Consider the following 20,611-nt stretch of genomic DNA (forward strand, 5'->3'; position numbering starts at 1 on the left):
TTCATCACAAAAAAAGATCACAAGAAAGTACATTAAAGTATATGCTTGTAAAACAGGAAAAGGATAAAAGAGTATTCACAGCAGTGCAAGGTTAATCAGTCAGTCAAGATGGAGAGAATACAAAGGTTTTAGTATCTCTATCATGTAAGCTAATGTTGTTGCGTTTCATTTAACCTTCAGTTTAAACACCCTCTCCTGTCATTAACTAAAGTTGGAGCTTTGCCTGCATACTTTCAGCATTTCCCAGAAAGTTCCTCCTCGGTTTGCCCTCTGCAGTGGCCATTGTTCTTTCATGGACCATTAGACGGACATGAACTCTCGAGCCGTTGTGTTTTGACCCTGTGACACTTGCCGTAAAAACAAACTGCGCTGTCTCTTCAATAAATTCATCACCTCATAAAGTGGTCAGTGACTGGTCAATGAGACGTATCGGTCACAGCTCATTCATTAGTAAAGAGAGGACTTACTAGATCGCGGATCATTGCAGGTCCTTTATGATAAGGAAGGCCCATTAGATACTTTATTGCTCACTACTAAAAAATGCTGAGTAAAAAGGTTGCGTTCATAAAGACACTAATGCATTTTACGTAAGGAGATATCATAGTTGGAAGGAAAAAAAATGACGAAGTAGACAAAGGGGCTGATATGAAAAAGAGAAAGATTTGATTAGTCTACCTTTTTGATGCAGCTGTCTGGGGAGTCATCTTCATGGTCATTTATCATCTGCTGTAAAATACAAAAGCAGAAAAATATATTCATGATCAGAGTTTTGACACCTAAAACACATATCTATGCTAGAATTATCATAAAAAATAGCTTGCAACGTTTAATTTTCCTCAAAACGAAATCTGCTTTAACATTCATTGAGACATATGATTGATTCCAGCTATTCAGAGGCCCTCGGCCTTCTGTTGTGACCAACACTGCTTGATGGCGAGAATGAGGCGCGTTCATAGTTCATCACACAAACCCTGCGGGTAATAAATATGACCAAAGGGATGTCATAATGGGCCAAAAGGTCAGCAAAACACAAGCAGAAGCGAAACACAACATAAAGCACATTTGGATGAATGAGCTCCCTGCATTTGATGTTAATTCTGCGCTTCAGCTTCCAAGGAAAGTTCACTGAGAATGTGCGTGTGTATTCGTTGGGGAGAGTGTGCATAATTAAGCCTTCGAGCAATATTTACAAGGGGGCAGATGGGTGGCAGAATGCTCCCAGTGTCTGCCAAAGGAAATGAAGGAAGTGGGGGCATGATGAAAAGATGGGGCGGCCCACACTGCAATGAGTGGGTGTTTCATGCAGAGTGGCAACCTGGAGTCTCCCCCACCTCTGCTCGTCTCTGTCTCGCCCAGGATAAAAAAAAAAAAGAGGTGCAGACTGTTCAGAGCAGTCTTAGGTGGGGGTCGGTGAAGTTTAAGTGAAATTATATCTAAATCTTTCTCCACACAGCATATTTGGTCCTTGCTTTTCCTGCCCCATATCCTCCCCATCTGCCCTTTAACAGTGGGCCTGTTGTATGGGCGTTGTGTCAGGACTGTTAGCCTTTTATTTTAGAGCTGACATTTTAAAGTTTGTATTTCCTTAACCAGTGTGGTCCACCGTGATTGGGAGAGAGACATGTATCTGTTGTGGAATCTTCCATGGAGACTGTGGGGCTATTCTTTAAATGCGGCCATACAGTAACTTCTTTTATGGAAGTGCAAAGCCTTAACTCTCAGGAAATTATGATGATCTGTGCGTAGGATCTCAAGGTTGTGCACACCCCATTGGATCTCTTGATAAAAGTGTTTGTGAGTTTGTTCATTAGACTATTAAAGCTATTGGAAAACATAGTAGCACAAAGTAGTTTATTCTATCCTCTTGGTTAAAACTCAACCAGATGGGCCACATGTGTTCGGTCTCACCAAATGGTTGTAATTGCACCGCAGATACTTTAAACCCCGTTCTGCACCTACTTACTGTACATCTAAAGCAATACAGATGCACCCTTCTTCTTAAAATCCCAGTGTTTTAGAACATATCTGCATAGACTGGTAAAGATGCATTACCTGACAGAGCAGTGTACCTGTCAGATGTCAGGGATACAACACTATGTATTTAGTATGGTGTAAAAAAAAAACACTAAACCAAATATATATGCAAATTAGAGGACTCTTTTTTTAAGACTTGTAAAAAAAGAAAAGTCTTGTTTTATATTAATAAATATAAAACAAGCCATTGCTGTTACAATTTCACACCATTATTTTTTTTTTTACCCAACATTACATTTGAATATACAAATACAAATGCAAAGCACTCAATATATAATCTACCAGATATCACATCCAAGCAGTCCTTTGCAACTGTAATTTTGCACACAGAAATATTATTGATGATTGAAGTCCACTATACTGTTCAACTTTACAACAACTGTTGCTATTAAAGAACTACGGGGAACAATGCCATCATTGGGTCACCAAATAATTTATTTTAGAGCCCTCCCCAGGTAAATTTTCATTAGATCGACATAGAAAAATGATGATGTTGCCTTCTATTTAAAGTATGTAAAATTGCGCTGAAAAGAAGAACACAGAAAGACATCAATCGATTTCTAAATGTGGTAGGAAGTTGGTTGGAGATGATCAAATGGACTAACCAAACCTCATTTTCAATGGCTTCCTCATGACTAAGTTTGTTGGACAGGACCTATGGACTTAAAAAAGTCCAACCTTGAACATATTCTTTTGGTTTGGCCAACCTTAAATAGCCTTAGAAATGATGGCCATTTACGTCTAGTGTTTAGAGGGCTTTGCACACATCTTTGCCAATAATTGCAGATGGTGCTGCAGTTTAAAACAGCAGCTCAGTTGTAGTATGGTTTAATCTATCTATAGCTATGATTCTGCGCTTTTATGTTGTGATGTGTGGATGCATGGGAAAATTAGCCTCAGATTATAGTGACCAAGAAGAAGGATAAAGTGTAACAGTGATGATTCTGTTTTACATTTGCGACTTTGTTTTATTTACTTATTAATCTTATTCTAGGCTAAGGTTCCCAAAGCTGTTGATGATATTTTGATGACAACCAGACAGAAAATATGAATTAGATTACTGTGTCTGGGCTGGAAACAAAAACTAAGTAAGAAGAGGAAACATGGGAATGCCACTGACAGTAACAAGGATAGAATATGTAGGAGACAGAGAGGTTGGAGTTGGCTCCTGTTTCTTGTAATGCACCGGCCCAGCTGCAACAGATTACAAAAGAACAGCTTGGCTGGGTCATCTAAAAATGCTACCAGGCACTGAACAACAACCCCCCCCCCCCGCCCCCCACACACACACACACACACATGCACCGTCCGACTCCAGTTAGCAACATGCCAAGTGTAAATAGTATGTGTGTATCAAATTGTCCAGGAGAAACATGAAACTCCAAAAGACATGCATTCAAGCTAAACTGATGCCTTAATGTGTTTCGGCTTTACGTGCCCCAGTGAGGACTGTGTGGGCATTCTGTCCTCCAAACCTCAATTTCCAAACTCTGAGCTCATTGTCAGACAGACATGCAGCAATTATGACATTTTCTGACTATAACATTAACCAAGTTTTGATCTAACTATGGCAAGGTGGCCAAATGAAAAACAAAGAAAGGAGCTATGATGGTGATAGCCTTAACCCAAAAGGCAGGTTGAGATGCTTTTTTTTTTTTACACCGTAGTCAATTGAAGATACACGCAGATGCACAAAAAAACACAAACACCAACAATGAATCTTCTGGTCCTACAGCACAAGTTAGGAATTTAATTAGGGATGGAAACTCTGATTGGCCACTGGTGACAGAACAATGATTTATAGCACATGTCATCTTCTTTTCAAAGTGACTTTTCCTCTGGGGTGGTAAGACGGGTCTAAATACAGACTGGCCTATGCTGAGAGGGATAGATTTTCCACTACTCAGACAGCGGGTAAATTGTCCATTTGTTCTGTATCTAGCTGGCTAAATGCTGACATGTCAATATTTCTTATGGAAAAGAGAAAACACTGAAGTGAGGGTAATTAGACAGAGGGTGTAAATGTGTGTTTGGGCACAGCTTCTCTCTCTGGCCCACATGACCTCAAACGTAAACAAATCTAGACATGGCTCGATGAAAGTGCAGCCACCTGCAGAATCCTTCCACCAAGAGTCGTCCAGACCCTCTTTAGGAACCCGTTTCAACCAGCTTGTGTTTTTGTATCTCATCATGTCTGCGGTGTGAGCTTACACCACCGGCATTAGAGATGGAAAACCCCACCGTTTCTAGTGCTTCATAGGACAGCCTTTGTTGTTGGACACGGCCAGGAGTTTTTCAGCACCACTTTAGGACCATTCCTGTTTCTGATGACTAAGCGGACAAATGGAAACACAGTGGGCCGAGAGACACTCAATGAGAGGGCTGAACTCCTTGTTTTTACAAGAAACGTCAGAATCTAAAACACATGAGAAGGCTAAATCAGTCAGAATCTTTTGTGCAGAAAAAAGCAAAACTGCCCTCAAAGAGGTCTCTGTTTAGGGCACATTAAGAAAGAGCACTAGCAATAGCTAAAGTCAATCCTTGAAAACATGGCAACCAAAGAACAGAAAGAGGTCAGCGTTATGCTCATCATCAACCAGAAAGGAGTGAGAAGAAGAAGAAGAAGAGGGCCCCACTTGGAACTTTGTACTGTAGGAAAATGCTAGGATTCTGTTGCCAAAAACAATTCTGCTCGACTCCGGGTAATGTGAGGCAATACAGCAGCATGGCCCGATAGATGATGGTGGCTGTCACAAAGCCGCAAGTTTCCAAAAAGAACCAGCAGCAAACAAACCTCAAGTCTTGAATCGGGGCCCCAACTGACAACCTATTGGCTGCAAGAGCCACACCAAAAAAGCCACAAATTGAAAGTTTTGCTACACATTTATTGGGAACTTTGGAGCTTCTTGGCCCGTTGACAGACCTTCATTGTGGTGGCCATGCCTTGGATGGGTCATTGATCTTTCTGAAGTATGGATGGGAGAGGAAACACTCTTTCACAATGCGCCGTGTTGAATAATAAACTGCACAGAAAGTCAATTTTTGTCAAAAGCCAAGAGAGAAAAATGTGGAAAAATGTAAGGGAAGAGTTAGGTTTCTCATTGCTGAAGGCCTTTAAAAGAGAAGGCAACCGTTATGTCAAACATAATCGCAACAAATGGATCTGGCTTCTCTGACTCCTAGATACTGGCGAGATCACAGCACGTCCAATCAATGAAACAACACCAATAACCCCAAAAAATGAAGAAAAAGAAGAAGGAAAACAAATCCCCTTAGTGTTTTGCCTGTAGTCCCCTGCTATCATATGAAATCCCCCTGATAACAAACCTGTTACACTTAGTTGCCAGAGAACGCTTGACTGGGGATACATGTCTGATTCAGTGTGCTTTTTAGCATCAGCTCAGATAGTGTCTGCCCTTGGCTCCACGTCTTTTCTCAGGCATGTCCTTTAAAAGGGTGTAAAATACAGCTATTTTTGGACTTCCCTGAGATAGGGCGTTTGCCAGCTAACCCAAAACAAGACCACGGCTATGACTGCTTAAAAACATGCCACAACAATGAGGTTTCTCACAGAGATTATGAAGTGAAGTGTGAAGACTAAGGCATGATAAGGTAAAGAAAAGGGTTGAAAGTTGCACTACTAAATAGTAGGAAGTTGGGCGTCCATTGAAACTAATACAGTTATGATTACTTTAATAGGTGAAAAACGTGGAGGCTATTGCCAAGGCAAAGATTAAAGTTGTTGCTGATAGGACACATTCACACACAGGCCTCTGATAATTATCTTAGGAGTAATAGTATTCCTGATTGATATTGATATAAACACTGATTACTTTCTGTTTTTCAACCATCTTGGGAATTTTCTATTTTTTGAGAGAAGCTAATGTTCCCTGGTAGAAGAAAAGGTAAGTTTTTGAAAAGTTTCACTGTTCAAAGGCACAGATGAGATCAGATTTGGTCGACATTGGTTACAATGCGGTAAATGGAAAAGGTAACTCTGTGACTTATTGGGGCAGCTGTGGCTTATTGGGTGGATGTGTCTCTGGAACAAGTGTATCAGTGTGTGGATTGGTGACTGTAGCTATAGTATAAAGTGCCTCAGTGGCCAATATGATTAGAAAAGTGCTACATAAAAGCAATCTATTTACCCACCCTTACCTCTAGATGGGTGTGGCCTGTGGCAGAGCTAACTCAGTGAGATAGAGCTTAGTGCACAAAGGTTAGGTTTTTAAGGCAAACAGTCAGAACTATTGTGTGACTCTGGAGAGTCATGGCCACTTGTCAAATACAAGTGACTAATATTTACAGAACGAGCTTTGACCCTGGTCGTCCCCCAGAGTCTTTGTGTGATTTATTAAGAAAATGCCACAGTGAAATTTCCTGGCAGGGTTTGCATTGACCCTGGACGGGCATGCCTCATCATCTCGGTGTCCTGCGTGATTCACTGGTCTTGCACAGATATGTGCTGTAAGTGTCAAACACTTGGCGCTCATGCGAAAAAAAATCTAATATTTGCATTCATACCTGACAATTGAAGAGTTAGAATTATTTCCACCAGAGGAATGTGATGTAACAAATTGAAGTTTGCCCTCAGCAAACAAACCTTGGGAAAGAAGTTCACTTTTATGATAAGTGATTAAGAGGAACGCGGAAAGAGGAGATGGAGGGAGGAGGAGAGGGAAAAAAAAGGATATTGCAAATTTATTAAAAGGGTCATATTTTCATTGGAGCTGTGTACAACCATTCATCACCAGACGTCCTTATCCTTTTAGGGCTGCTGATTCAGAACCTGATATCGACAGAACCATGCAGATAAATTATCTGCTTGGCCTCTGCTTTATTGATAAGTCATTCAGGGAGATGATCGGTAATAATCATAAGTGAATAAGGGTGGGCTTATACATCTTGTGCTAGCAGATGCTATGACAGCTGCAAGGTTAAACTCCAATAAATAACCCTACTTTTGGACTAAGAGGATTGCCTACGCAGCATCAGCAGCGGCTGTACTATGCTGTCGAAGTAATGATATATCACATCTTGCCTCTTCAATTTGATAAAAGTTGCCATTTATTGACACGGGGAAGCAGGGAAAGAAATAATATCGCTTTATTTCACACGACCTCTATTATTTCCATGACACATATTGCCTTTTAGCAAGCAGGAGGTTATGGCTCCAAGATTTAAGGTCATGACTTAAGGGCAAATGGATCCAATCAAAGGTCACACAGCTTTTCATTTCACATACCTCAGCTAAGCAAAATGTTTATGCATCCATTGCATAAATGAATGTCTGAATTTATGCATTACATAAATCTGCTCTTGCCTCTGATGCACTGCCATTTCAGGAGCAAAGTGTCTGTCCTTCAACATTGTCAATACAAGTCTCAAATTTAAATCAAGAATGTAATCTAACCGATTGTATAGGACAGAAAAAATAAGAGGGTGGGATTCTTATGGCATTGGGATTTTCTAAACAGCAACTGAGATGTATAATATTTGACAACTGGCAGGTAAATTGCAAATTGTTTATCAAAGTTTGCAAGAGTATTTCATTTGCATATTTCTTTCCATAGACAAAAGGGGTTTAGCAGGTTTTCAACTCTTGACAGATGCACACAATCTTAAAAATCACAGAGAAGTTGGGAAAAGCATTTTATTTACAGTTCTTTTTTTTTTTTGGTCTCCTGAATGTTCATATTTAACTGACTGCATGCTATAATCTATACTGTGTGTTTCTTGGTCAGGCATCCTCCTGAAAATCCATGCTGTGGGTTTTCTTGCATTTTTGTGATCACATGCAGTTATTCAAACATACATGGAAGGAGTTTGGGCGCAGAGCCAAACATAGGAGTAAAAAGTCTCAAGTGACTTTGAGGCTAAGTGCAGGCATATATGGGTTAGTGGATAAGACAACCAGGGTCTTTCTTCAAGACTTTGAGGGTTTATACCAGGGTCAGCCCCTACACTGTGATTATGATGATGGTGGAGAAGGCAAAAGCAACTCAGAGTGACTCACCTAAGAGATTTCTTGAGCAAATGCCCAAACAAGACTGACCTGCACTCGATCTTCATATCTCTTAAACTTTCAAAATTAGTCAAGCTGCAACCCCACACTTTCATGTTGATGGTATTTTAGCAGGACTTTATGTGATAATGGTAGCACAAGAGCTGAGAAGAAAACAATACATAGTTTCCACATTTTTTTACAAAGACAAATTTGATGAATATTTTGTCCAGTTGTTTATTGATAATAATTTCTAGAGACATTTTAAATCGTAGTCCATTGGTCTTTTCGAAAGTGTCCAGATTTAGGCTGATTGGATAGAGATGGTCTATAAAAAATACAAGTCACACATTCTTAATTATATTCAGGTCTACGCTTTGACTGAGCCATTCTATCACATAAACATGCTTTGATCTAAACTACTTATTGATTAGTGTCACCTTACTGCTGAAAGGTCTCTGCTGATAAAAAGCCTCTCGACAGCATGATGCTGCCATCCCCATGTGTCATTATGGGAGTGATGTGTTTAGGGTGATGTGCAAAGTTAGGCCCCTCACATATGCATACACGGCATTTTGCATGTGGGCCAGAAAGTTACATTATGGATTTATTTGACCAGATTACCTCCTTCTACATGTTTCCTGTGTAAACCATAGTGTAAACCATACTGCTTATGGGTTTCTCTCAACAATGACATTCTTCTTGCCACTTTTCCATAAAGTTCTGATTCGAAGCATTCACAGCTGTCAGCAGATTCTCCAGCTAAGCTGTGGATCTCCGGAGCTTCTCAGATTTTCTCCAAAAATATTGATAATCATGTATCTTTTCTGTTATGTGCTATGTGCTGCTGTGTGTTGGTTGGTCACATAAAATCCCACTAAACGAGGCTGAGGTATTCAAAACTGTTACAAGACAAGTTAAACAAGTATTAAAACTTTGGCAAGGTACCGCACACGTACTTTAAATTGTTACATCAACTTCACACCATATCCCACATTCATTTTCTCATTTGTACTCTCCGTTATCAGTTCTTCATCCTAACGTCATTCCTGGATAGTCTTTTTGTATCCTGTCTCCGCTGTGTTTACAGCGAACATGGAGCTCAGTCGTCAGGTCATACTTGGGGCAGAAGTGAATGATGTAGCATTTACAGTAAGAAGGAAGAGCAAACACATCCTCCTGTAGGAAAAATAATCCTTTGTTGGATTACCCAGTCTGCATTTTTTTTAAAAACCTGTCTCAGCACGTTATTAAACACGTCTGTTTAACATAGTTGCATCTTTATCAGGGAAATTCAAGTGTTGTAATATACATATATTTTTATATATATATATATATATATATATATATATATATATATATATATATATATATATATATATATATATATATCTGTGTGTGTGTGTGTCTGCATGTAAAATGTTGGCTTAATGGTCCTGATGGTTGCTATTAGCCTGTGTATTATTTTGAGAATGACTTGCTGATACAGCACAGAAAGCATTTGTGTAAAACTAATGGACCGTAACTGGTGCACTCTTTATCCCTGTGATTTCTTTTGGTGGCCCATCAGATTATTTGCACGGTGGAAACATATAAAGACCAAAGCAGTTAAGCCAGCTGCTACTGCCAACCGATGTTGTCTGGTGATACTGCCCCATAATGGTTTCTTTAGCTGTTATGGCCACAGGCTTTGCAGTGGTCTTCTACAAAGTTAAAAAACAAAAGAAGAAAGAAAACAAACCTGATTACTAAATGCACATAATCACCTTTGAATTATGATGATTGTTCGTTTTTTAGATTTGTTAAATCCAACAGCCATTAAGTGCTCACAGTGTTGACTTTATTCCCAACAATTGCACAAAAGCTTCCGCTGTTTCCTTAAGACAATAACCAAATAATGAGGAATACAGCTGTAACTCTCTTTGCTTGATGTTTACAATAACTTTGTAAGTGCAGACAAAAGTACTAAAGAAATCTTTGCCTAGATGGGAAGAGTAGAAGTGATGAATACGACATATTTGAAGAACTGCAAGATATTAGATTCATTGAGTGGTTAATAAACAAACAAAATCATTAAATATTCACTCAAACCTGATTTTTACTACACTTTTCATATGGCCAAGTGCAACATAATGTGCTCTGCAGTGGGTAACAAAAAGACAGAAAACACACTAGAAATGCTCAAGCTACCTAAACATAATACTTTTATCAATCTATTATGGTACTCCACTCCATGCCTTTTCCTTAAAAGTTTCAATCATTTTTAGTTTTTCGCATTTTGACTCAGGTTGACAACATGTTTTTATTCTTAAAAAAATATTTCTTGGTCAAACAAAATATATATATAAAAAAAATGTGAAGTGAATATGGCAACACATTTGGTCATTGTCAAATCCTGAGCAGAGCAAAGAAGAAACCAGTTAGTTGTTCCGGACACATTAGCGTTGGGTGGGGCAGCTTGGTTAATGCACCACTGTCCATGTCCATCAAGCTAATAATAGCTAGCATCAGCTCAGGTTTACTACTATCGCAGATACAGGAGGTTTACTGACCTTTCCTGTATCTCTCAAACATCGATGCATCAATTATTCTGACAACCCTACTATATACCATCTTTGGTACTCCTGTTACTGGTGTATAAAAAACAAATCAATACACACATGATGCCTAGCTTGGTGGGGAACTCTCTCTCTCTCACACACACAGTGGACTAGGTTCCTGTTTTCATTAAGAGTCCCAATATCTTGTAGATATTGGGACATCCTCCCTGTTTTGGTTTACAAAGCACGGAAATGCTTCCCAAATGGTAGCAGAGAAAACAGTCATTATTGAGGTGACAAGTGTCCTTGATTATCTTCTTGGCTTGTGGACGACACTGTTTCCCACAAAAATTTGGTCAGTTCAAAACTAATTGCCCTGGGCAGTCTGAACCAGCTCAGTCATCACCATTTGCCTAAAGACCAGTAAGATCTCTGAAAACAGGCTCCCGCCACATTTAGGCATGGCACCATTTCTGGCTGCTACCTCGAAACAAGCGTAGAATGAGAACTCATAAAACAACACAATGCTGAAGCTGGCCTCTGATTCAGCCGTGTGGTAAAGAGCTAGTTCATTATTTTTTGGCATCAGGAAATTTTCTTGATATAAATTATGAGCTATAATTCTTTATCCAGGGTTAAATTAAGATTCTTTAAATTAAAAATGTCTCACTAAATGAATATTTTTTTTAAATCAGTGGAAATTCCATTGCTTGGCTAAACATATCACAACAGGAAACCAGTTCAAGAAAATGTGACCCACAAGTCAAAGAGTCAACAGGCGAAAAAAAAAAAAAAAAAAAAAAAAGCTGTGAAATTTCACCCTTTCGTTAGAATGAGAGTGCCTATTTGGGACGCAAACTCTAAAATGATCAATGAGTTTGACACAAACATAAGGGCCAGGTTTCACAGATAAGACTTAAGACTATTCCCAGATTATGAGGCTGTTTGATCTGGTTTAACTCTAAATCCATTGCAGAGCCTCATCTTAATATAGTCATAGATTTATTCAGTTCTGTATCAAACAGAGCCAACTGCAAGCAGGTTGACCAAAACTACTCTGTGACTAAACCTAAGCTTAAATTAATCAGCCAAGTTTAACCTCTGCTTAGTATTGTTTTTGAAAGGGAGCACACACAGTGTTGCCACATGTAGTATTTAGAATATCTGAATGAAGACCAATACAAACTACGGAGGCCAGCCAGGAGAGCACTCTGGATAGCAGTAATCCATTAAACCTCTTTGATGAAATATTATATGTTTTTTATGAGCAAAAGTTGACCAGCAGGCTGTGCTCCCACTGAGGTTAATGAGGCTTCACACAGGTCTTCTCATCGGGCTCTTTAGTCTCAGACTAACTCAAATAAACCAACTAAAAGTAATTTAAGTCCTGTTTAGGCATGCTACTTAAACATCCAGCTTTAACAAATCCAAATTAGGTCTACTTCTGGCTAATCTAGGCTTCATCTTTGAAACCAGCCTAAACAGTCCCAAGGACATATTCTATATATAAATAAGTGTCAAAAGGATTATTTATTCATTTTCAGAAATTCACATTTCTATCTTTGTGACAGTGGGGCAGGATATATAGTTTGGGAACTCAAACTTTTTTCCATAACTAATTTTGATTTCTTAATATTTATTAGACCTCGAGATTGATAAAATATATAAATCCATACTATGCGAAGGAACTCTGTTATACAGAGAAACACAAATATAAAGATATTGGTGATAAAATGGGAACACCATAAACAATATAAGAATATAATATTAACACAATATTCAGTTTTTTTTTTTGGACAACCTCTTTAAGTTACAGGATTGTGCCTTGTTTGATTTAATGTCCTTTGGTGTTTGTTTATTCTCATCTTGTGGATTTAGTGCACTCATACTTTTAGTTCTTTCTGTATCATTTCATATTATTGTTTGTTTGATTTCATCCTGTGTTTGCTCCCTTTCTGCTTTGTCTAATACTCTCCCTTTTCCCTCAGACACCTGCTTTCACCTGTCACCAATAATAACTTGATTGCCTTCAACCTGCCCTCCTGCTTTCGCTCTCCGCTCTTCCTCTCCATATGAGCTTCCTGATCATCCCCTCCTTTTGTCGGCTCCTCCGTTATGCAAACCCTGTGCGGTTCCCTGTTCCTCGTCTTTGTAAATTTATTTTCAATAAATGTGATCGTCATTACTCCTGGCTCCTGCTCACACTTTTGTTCAGCCACTATGTCACAAAACTTGACAAATATTCAATGAGATTAAGGTAGATTAAAAATAAAACATGAGTGAGTAATACCTGTTTTTTTAAAAACAAAAGCAATTTTCCATTCACAGATGAAAGTTTTCATTATTTATTACTCATGTATTTATTTTGCTGCACAACAACCTCTTTTTATCTCTCATGTTGCAGTTTTTTTGTCCCTCTGTCGTTTTGTACTCTGTGCCCGCTCTTAAAAGATAGCAGCATTTATCAGCTGAGGAGCTGTCTTCAAGTCCACAGGATAAACCCATCACCTGCACAATAAACGTCAAGCTGCCATGATTTATATGGCTAATGAAATTGATCGTGGTTACACTGTCTCAGACCATTGTAATAGCATGATTCAGTACTTTGTTGTTTCAACAGTTGTAAAATGCGCGAGCCCGGAGGTAAAACTGGCTTCTGCCTGTTGGTTTTGTGGAAATGATACAGTAGCATAGTTGGCCTTGGAGAGTCTTTTTAAGAAGATAAAGTAGCATTCTCAATCTGAATCCTGTGGCACTGTCTTTGATCACAGAATGGACATTTTCTGTCTTCAAAGGATTAAAAAAAATTATGTTGCAAAAGGGATGAAGGGGTATTTTTACGTTTTCTGAGGCAGTTAATGGACAACAATGGGCCATAAAGTGTGAGAACTGTCAAGTATGCCAATTACTGATTGATACCTCAAGTGATTTCAAAGTACAGGTATTGAAATGTTAAAAACTGTAATTTCTTCTAGTCACGACAAAAGCCCACTTCTAAAAAAGGTCAAATGAACGCATACAAATTTCCATTAAGATGAACTTGTGCCTGTTTAGGCGGGCCATATAAGGCGAAGGGCTCTTTACAGCTCTATTAGTTTGAAGCCCCATCTATCTTTGTCTCTAAGACTGATGTCCTGTGGCTTATCAAGCTCTTCCGTTATCAGTAAACGGATACCATGTCCCATTTACACACCGAAGACTCACCAGACCTCATAAGGTTTTTATTTTATTTTATCACTGGCATCATCAGCTGTGAACAACTGTTATCATAATCTTCAATGGTGTTTTATTCTTTAATAAGCAGTTATCGCTATTTTCCTGGCCATTGGCGAAACAAAGGATTGATACGTACAGATAGGATGCGCTGTTTTACCCTGTGAACCCAAGTTTATAGCTGTCTGTCTGTCTAGCCTGTCCATGGGATAATGACGGATGACTTTATGGGAGGGAGGGGGGGTTTGCCTGTTCCAAGCTTGAAGCTGGGACTTTCCATTAGTCATCTAACAGGAGTTATCCTGTAAGGAAAATTTTTGTAAATACCTTCTTGACTCCTTTTTGTTAGTATATCCGCAAAGATAAAGTGTGTACTAATATTGATCATTTCCTTGTTTTCTTCCCCTTCACAGCAAAATAAAAATTAAATAAAAATGTGGGTTTTATACCCACTTAATAAATCTGAAACACATTTTGATTATTGCAATTCAAAGAAATTACTTAGGGAGAGAGTTATCAGACAGAGGAGGGAGAGCTCTGGTGAGCATAGCGAGAGGAGACTTATCTGTCCTTGGTCTGAGCAGCAAAACAGTGTTGGCTTTATTCAGTGTCTCGGCCCTGTCGTTAAGGAATGATGACACACTCCTCCAGGCTCACATTAATCTTTAACAGTGTGATTTCTAAAATAACACCAGAATTTTCCCCCAGGCACTGGGGGAGAGAAGGCACTGTTCAGTCCCTTCCAGCGGTATTTTTTTCTCTCTTCTTAGTATTAATGTTGGAAAGCAGTGGACTAAGGGAAAGGGAGTTCGAAGCAAACAAAAAAAAAAAAAATGGACAGAAGATATAACAGAAGAAGGAGGAGACACGTTTCATTGGAGAGGGATGGTGATAAAATGAAGCCCGGGTGCATTTGGTGCAACGTCACCAGGTGATAAAAGTCCTTGACCTTACTTACTCACCCTGACAGGGGCAGCTCCAGTGGCTCCTTTGCGCTGCACATTATTGTTGTTAACAGTATGTTATCACGGAGCTGCTCTGGGGAAGATAAAGTCTGTGGCCGCTGATGGGCCTTAAGTGAATGAGGACTGGCTACAGATGCACATCGGTGGGTTGTGTCAGTCAAGCTGGCCTCTGGCTAATACCAGTGAACAGATAAAAAGTAAAATCAACAACATTTTGAGGGGGACATAAGCATGTTTAATAGCAGCCTGGGAAAGTAAGCACTGAAAAGCCAGGACACTGCGGCTAATGTTTGTTTTTAGGAGACAGACAAGACCTGTCTGTCCCTCTTCTTTTTAATGCAGCTCTGGTTTTTGCTTTTTGCAACAATTACTCAGTATGATAGCACTACACTTTCCAAGTTTTCCAACAAGGCGAAGAGAAAGACTCTAAATCCAGCCAGTTTTTTTTTTGGACACAGCTAAATCAAAACTGACAAACATTTTTCTTACTCTAGCATCCTTCTTATGTTCTAAGTATATAGTTACAATTTTTTATTTTATTTTATAACACGTATAGGGTGTATAAAGGTACATATATTTGTAGAGGGAATTAAGCCATTTGGTTTTTGACATCCATGTCTACTGAACAACATTTTTTGAAACATTTCTCAAGCAGAGCATTTATGTACAGAACATATGTGCACATTTCTTTACCTCCTGCCACTAAACGTTTAAAAGGGAGCAAAGGAAGTTACACCAAAACAACAAAGAAAGCATGAAAAGCCTAAATAAAGACCTTTAACGGCATCTCGCTATCATCAAACTCTGCTACCTATCAGCATTACAGTTTCTTGGTTAACAACAGTGAAATTTAAATGAGAGCTGTATATTGGTATTGTTCAACAGTGATAACGTATGTAATAGCTCTATATCAAACTCAAAGAGAGCTCTCTTTATTTGTTCTGGCCAGTGTTTATATCCCACCACAAGCCTGCACAGTAGAATCTGACAAAACAACTTGCAGAGCTGATAACCAAATGTGGTAAACAACACAAAATTAACACTTCTTGTCCTTGGGGATTTTAACAGCGCAAGTCTCTTTAATGAATATCCTAAATACGGGCAGCATCAAGTGCCCCACTACAGATAATAACACACAGGATCACTGTTGCACAGGTTTAAAATATGCATACTGCACTGTCACCAGGGCCACATCTGATCCCAACCTACAGGCAAAAACTGAAATCCTCCAAGCCTGTAGTTAGGGCTGTTAGGAGGTGGGCTGACTAGTCAAAGCAGATATTAAAGGCCTGCTTTGACTGCACAGATTGGAGTGAGGAACAAGCTTATGATAAAGGCAGATAAGAGAAGCTGAAATATAGTTTATTACCCAACAACCCTACTACAGTTTGGAATGTTTTGGTAAACATCATGATCTACCGGAGCCCGTTTCCCTTTGTACAGGTCTACAGTCAGGAAAATGATAGCTAACATTGCTGCAGATCCCACACATTCTGCACACAATTGACCTTCAGGTTGGCAATAGAGAGGACTACTTACAGAAAAACACCTCCCAAATAGAGAGTTTCTTCCCCTACGCTGTCTCTTTCATGAACAAGAGTACCCAGATTGATGCCATCCATATTTGTACCAATCTAACTATGTTTTCCCTTTTTGTAGGCACATGTGCTACTACATATTTAGAAGAAAATATTTATCCTTCACATATATATATATATATATATATATATATATATATATATATATACATATGTAGCTAATGTCTTCATTGAGAGCAAAGCAGAAATCTAGTCAAATTGCATGAACCAACTAGACAGTTAAAGCTTTTTCTGATTCGGATTATTGGCAAACGATTTATAGTTCATCATAACCTATCAAAACATTCTGCTATCCCCATCACTAATGGTAAATGATTATCTTGATACAAGGGCAGTGCTGAACAGGTCATACTCTTAATGTGCATGTTAACAGTTAACATATTAACGTGCACATTATTTGGCTTAGAAAACAGGAAAATACTTTACAGACTGGTGAAACCCAAGAAGATTAACATCCACTGTTATAGTGTTGTGTCCCATGGACAGTCTCTGTATTATGTGTTTTAAACTTCTAAAATCAGCAGAAATCGGGTGTTCCATCTGACTAGCTGAATGAAGAAACTATTGCTGATAATATTGCAACCTTACAAAAACCGAAGTACATACAGAACCCTGATTTTTGTGTAATGTTACCTACCGCTGATATAAATTTTCTAAGCAGGATATTTCCCTTTCTCTTACCAGCGGTTAGAACTTTGTCAGTCTAGAGAAAAAGGGGAAAATTACAAACACAGCTTACCACGAATCCTAACATGGACGTCAAAAAATCAAAAACTTTTGCAAGCTAGAAAAAAATCAAACCACAAAAATGTTTTTTTTTTTTTTTTGCAGCTGTACTAAATGGGATAATGTTGATTTTAAACACAGTGTCACTGTTGCCCTGACAGCTTCACAGGCCCGGTTACACGGATCGGTCTGTGCAACACAATCCCATTTGCCATGCTGAAGAGGCACTGTGTTACACATATCATCATGGACCATGATGCAGCACAGAGTTCCTGCAGGTAAATAACTGCCTGAAACATGATGCAGTTTAAAAACACACATAACACCATTTGCTGGAGCCACTGCAACATTTTTACGGTTTGATATTTAACTGTTTTACATTTACCTTTCTTGGTGGACCATTGTGAACATTGGTTAACTTGAGATGTTTAAAAAAGAAAAGTTTGCTGCTTCTCCAAATTGAAAGTGATCTAATTGCTGTCTGCTGAAGGTTAGACAGTAACTGCCACACTTCCACCCTCCGCTGTTTTCAGAGGCTGTAGGATAGGCCTAGCCATTATGTGGCTCCCAATAACTTCCATATGCATTTAATTTCCCCTGCTCCTTCTGTCTTCCTTCTGCCTCATTCCCCACACACGGTATACAGAGAACCAAGCCAAGGCTAACATGTATCCACAATATGTACGTCTCTGTGCAGCTCCCCGAGGAACAGAGCTCTGCTCCGGCTCACTGGGGCAGCGGACAATGTGGTTGTTGTGTGGGGGAGCTGGCTGGCTGTCCACTCTGAGACGAGTCAATCCGGGAGACACAACAGAGATGCTGTCCCGCTGCTCTTCAACAAGATTCCTCTTCACTTTTTTTTTTTTTTTTAAGTGTGCTTTCATTTAATTTGTTCAGTTCATTAAAACTCTTACTTGCAGTCTTCACTCTACTATTTTTCAACCTTTAGGCATAGTCTTCTTTCTTTATGGGATTCTGTGTCTCTGTAAATGTGTGAGTGTGTGTCTGTGCCTACTTGGATACACAGAGTACTGCTTTTCACAGCGCTGACACTGGGCAGATTGAGACGTCAGGCGCCTGCATGCTGTGGTAAATTAGCTATTCTTCTCTGTGGTTAATTGGAAATCTAAATGTTTTGAGGGGCAGAGAGGAGCTGTGATGGAATGTGGTTTGCTTTGAAGTGGAAAATCTGATTAAAGATCACTCTGGTGGATTAAAGAATATGTTATTAAATGGTATTTTTTAATATCAGGTTATAAAATTTATGTTTAGTCAAAATGGGAACAGAATAAAAACATTTTTCAGAGGTGTTTTCCCATTATAGCGTGCCACTTATAATGAGCTAGCATTCAAAACTCTTAGACGCAAATACATTTCCATGCATAATGATCTCAACAAACACAAGCATAAAACATTAATTATGGTGCCTCCATCTACATAATTCACAATAAAATATGAAACATAAAATGCCACAAACACTAATTGACTAATTCATCATAGTACCTTATGGGTAAATGTTCTTCAATGCCTGAGCAGTTTCAGACAAACGCAAACATTTGCATAAAGTTAAAGTTTGAAGTTTTTGGTATACCAGTGAATGTACTAAAATGATAAAACATGATCAAAAATAAGGAATTTAGGCAGCAGGTGGGTTCCATGCCAGTGGGAAAATATGCAGTCCTGGTAATATTTTCAATATAACAATCGAGGTTTTGGTTGCGGATAACTTAGACTATTTTTGTTATTCAGATGCCTGCATTAACATTTCCATGGGTTTTAACATTTGCATAGTAAATTCTGCATCAGTCTTGACCTTTAAGGAGAGTTAAAGCCCATTTAAATGACATGATATATTATTGGGGCCGCTGGAGATAGGCAGCAGTCCCCGTGCAACCCTGCATGAATAAGTGGGTATAGCCAGTGGATGGATGGGTATATTTTTGGCCTGCAGCACATTAATGTCTTACTTTTAAATCACTTGTACTTATCAAAGATTAAATCCATGCAGTTGACATCGTTTGCGATATCGCATTTTTTACTTCTGGGGGAGGCTAGGTGATGCCTCTTACCAGCTGCCAATGGGTAAGTAGATAAGGGTAAAGAAACTGTGGCTGTGGTTAGGATTAGGGAAAGGGACATATTGAAACATGGAGTGACCACGGCAATACTGATAGTGCCTTGAGCTGCTGGCTCAAGGTGCTGACTCACCGATGGCCGAAGCCGGTGCTGCTGAGGCAGTGGAGGACAGAATGAGTGCAGTTTCTGAGTGGTAAAGTGTTGTTAGCTGCATCAATGCTAACATGGGCTAATGTTCAAAACAGTAACAAACACTAAACTCTATCGATCAATGCTCACGACTCTGACTTGCCACGGATGGGACGGACGTGTGTCTGACTGAGATGCTTTTATAACCAAATGCGGGGCTATGATGATGAAAGCATGTACGAGTTACAAAAGCATGTCCAGTTTGAATCAACTGCAATAACCACCGTTCAACCCTTAGAGGACAGCATTAGGATGGTTTTAAGACACAAATTGCCAAACTAAACAAGTTCAATAACATCAAAGTAGCACATTAAGTCCCGGTTTATACCATTTATCTGCCATTAAAGTTGATTTTGGGTGAGTTACACTTTAATATCACTCCTGAACAACTGGGACCATTCATGAGACTCTAGACTAAGACTTTAAGTCCTATTGAGTATCGGGTCAATTCAGGTGTCCGGTTTTAAAACTTTATTGTAACTCAAGTTTGAATTGTCGTCCTTGAAATGCAATGACAACTGTGATTCGATGTATTGTGCAGACTTATGTGATTGCCATAGAGTAGATGGTCTGTTTTGCTATTACTGTACGCATTTTTGATAATTTTTCACCTCAGTTGTTTTGAATGAGATTGGATGCCAAGCACTGGCATGCCTTTTGCTCCCTGTTGTTGGCGTAACCTGGAGGTGCTGGGAAAATGTTCTGTGCATTCATAACAAATAAAGCCGCATGGAGGAAGAGCTTCAGAACTGATGAGCCCAGAGACCATTTCTCAAGATATTCTGTCCCTTATAAAGACTGCCACAATGCCCAAAGCCTCTGGTCTTTTTAGAGGACACCACACAAAGCCAGTTAATAGGTTAGATTTGGCATAAGTCATGAAAACAAATCAAAACTCCATAAATAAAGTTTTGCTTCATTGTCCTTAATTAGTATCAGCAGGTTTTTGCCTCTTTGTCTTTTAAGTTCAAACTGAATAAATGCAACAAGCTTCTGAGCTCTGCTTTTCAGCCTATAACTGTTTATCTATTTCAACTACATCCAAGGGAACAAAAAGCATGCAGAATGGCCACTGACAGCCATGTCGAATATCTCTTTCTGCCAAATCTAGCTGTTTTCTCTCACTGCTGTCAGTTGATGTCTTTATGCGAGCCTGAGAGTTCAGCACGATGAAAAGCGTGGGGTGTGAGCTAAGCGAGTGACCCCACAGGAGGGGAGTATTAAAAGTATAAAAAGAGAGCGAGAGCGAGGGATGGATGAAACAGA

General features: G+C 39.2%; 1 protein-coding gene across 7 annotated transcripts in view; it reads right to left on the reverse strand.

The window, feature by feature from the left end:
- prdm16 (PR domain containing 16) overlaps positions 1–20,611 on the reverse strand; it is a 231,265-nt gene that overhangs the window by 105,832 nt on the left and 104,822 nt on the right. For all 7 annotated transcript variants that reach the window (XM_021311201.2, XM_021311230.2, XM_021311204.2 and 4 more), the window contains exon 3: positions 676–726. In XM_021311201.2, the coding sequence (XP_021166876.2) occupies positions 676–726 (51 nt within the window). The remainder of the gene's footprint in view (positions 1–675; positions 727–20,611) is intronic.

The sequence above is a fragment of the Fundulus heteroclitus genome, chromosome 1 (assembly GCF_011125445.2).
Source record: "Fundulus heteroclitus isolate FHET01 chromosome 1, MU-UCD_Fhet_4.1, whole genome shotgun sequence".
NCBI lineage: Eukaryota > Metazoa > Chordata > Actinopteri > Cyprinodontiformes > Fundulidae > Fundulus > Fundulus heteroclitus.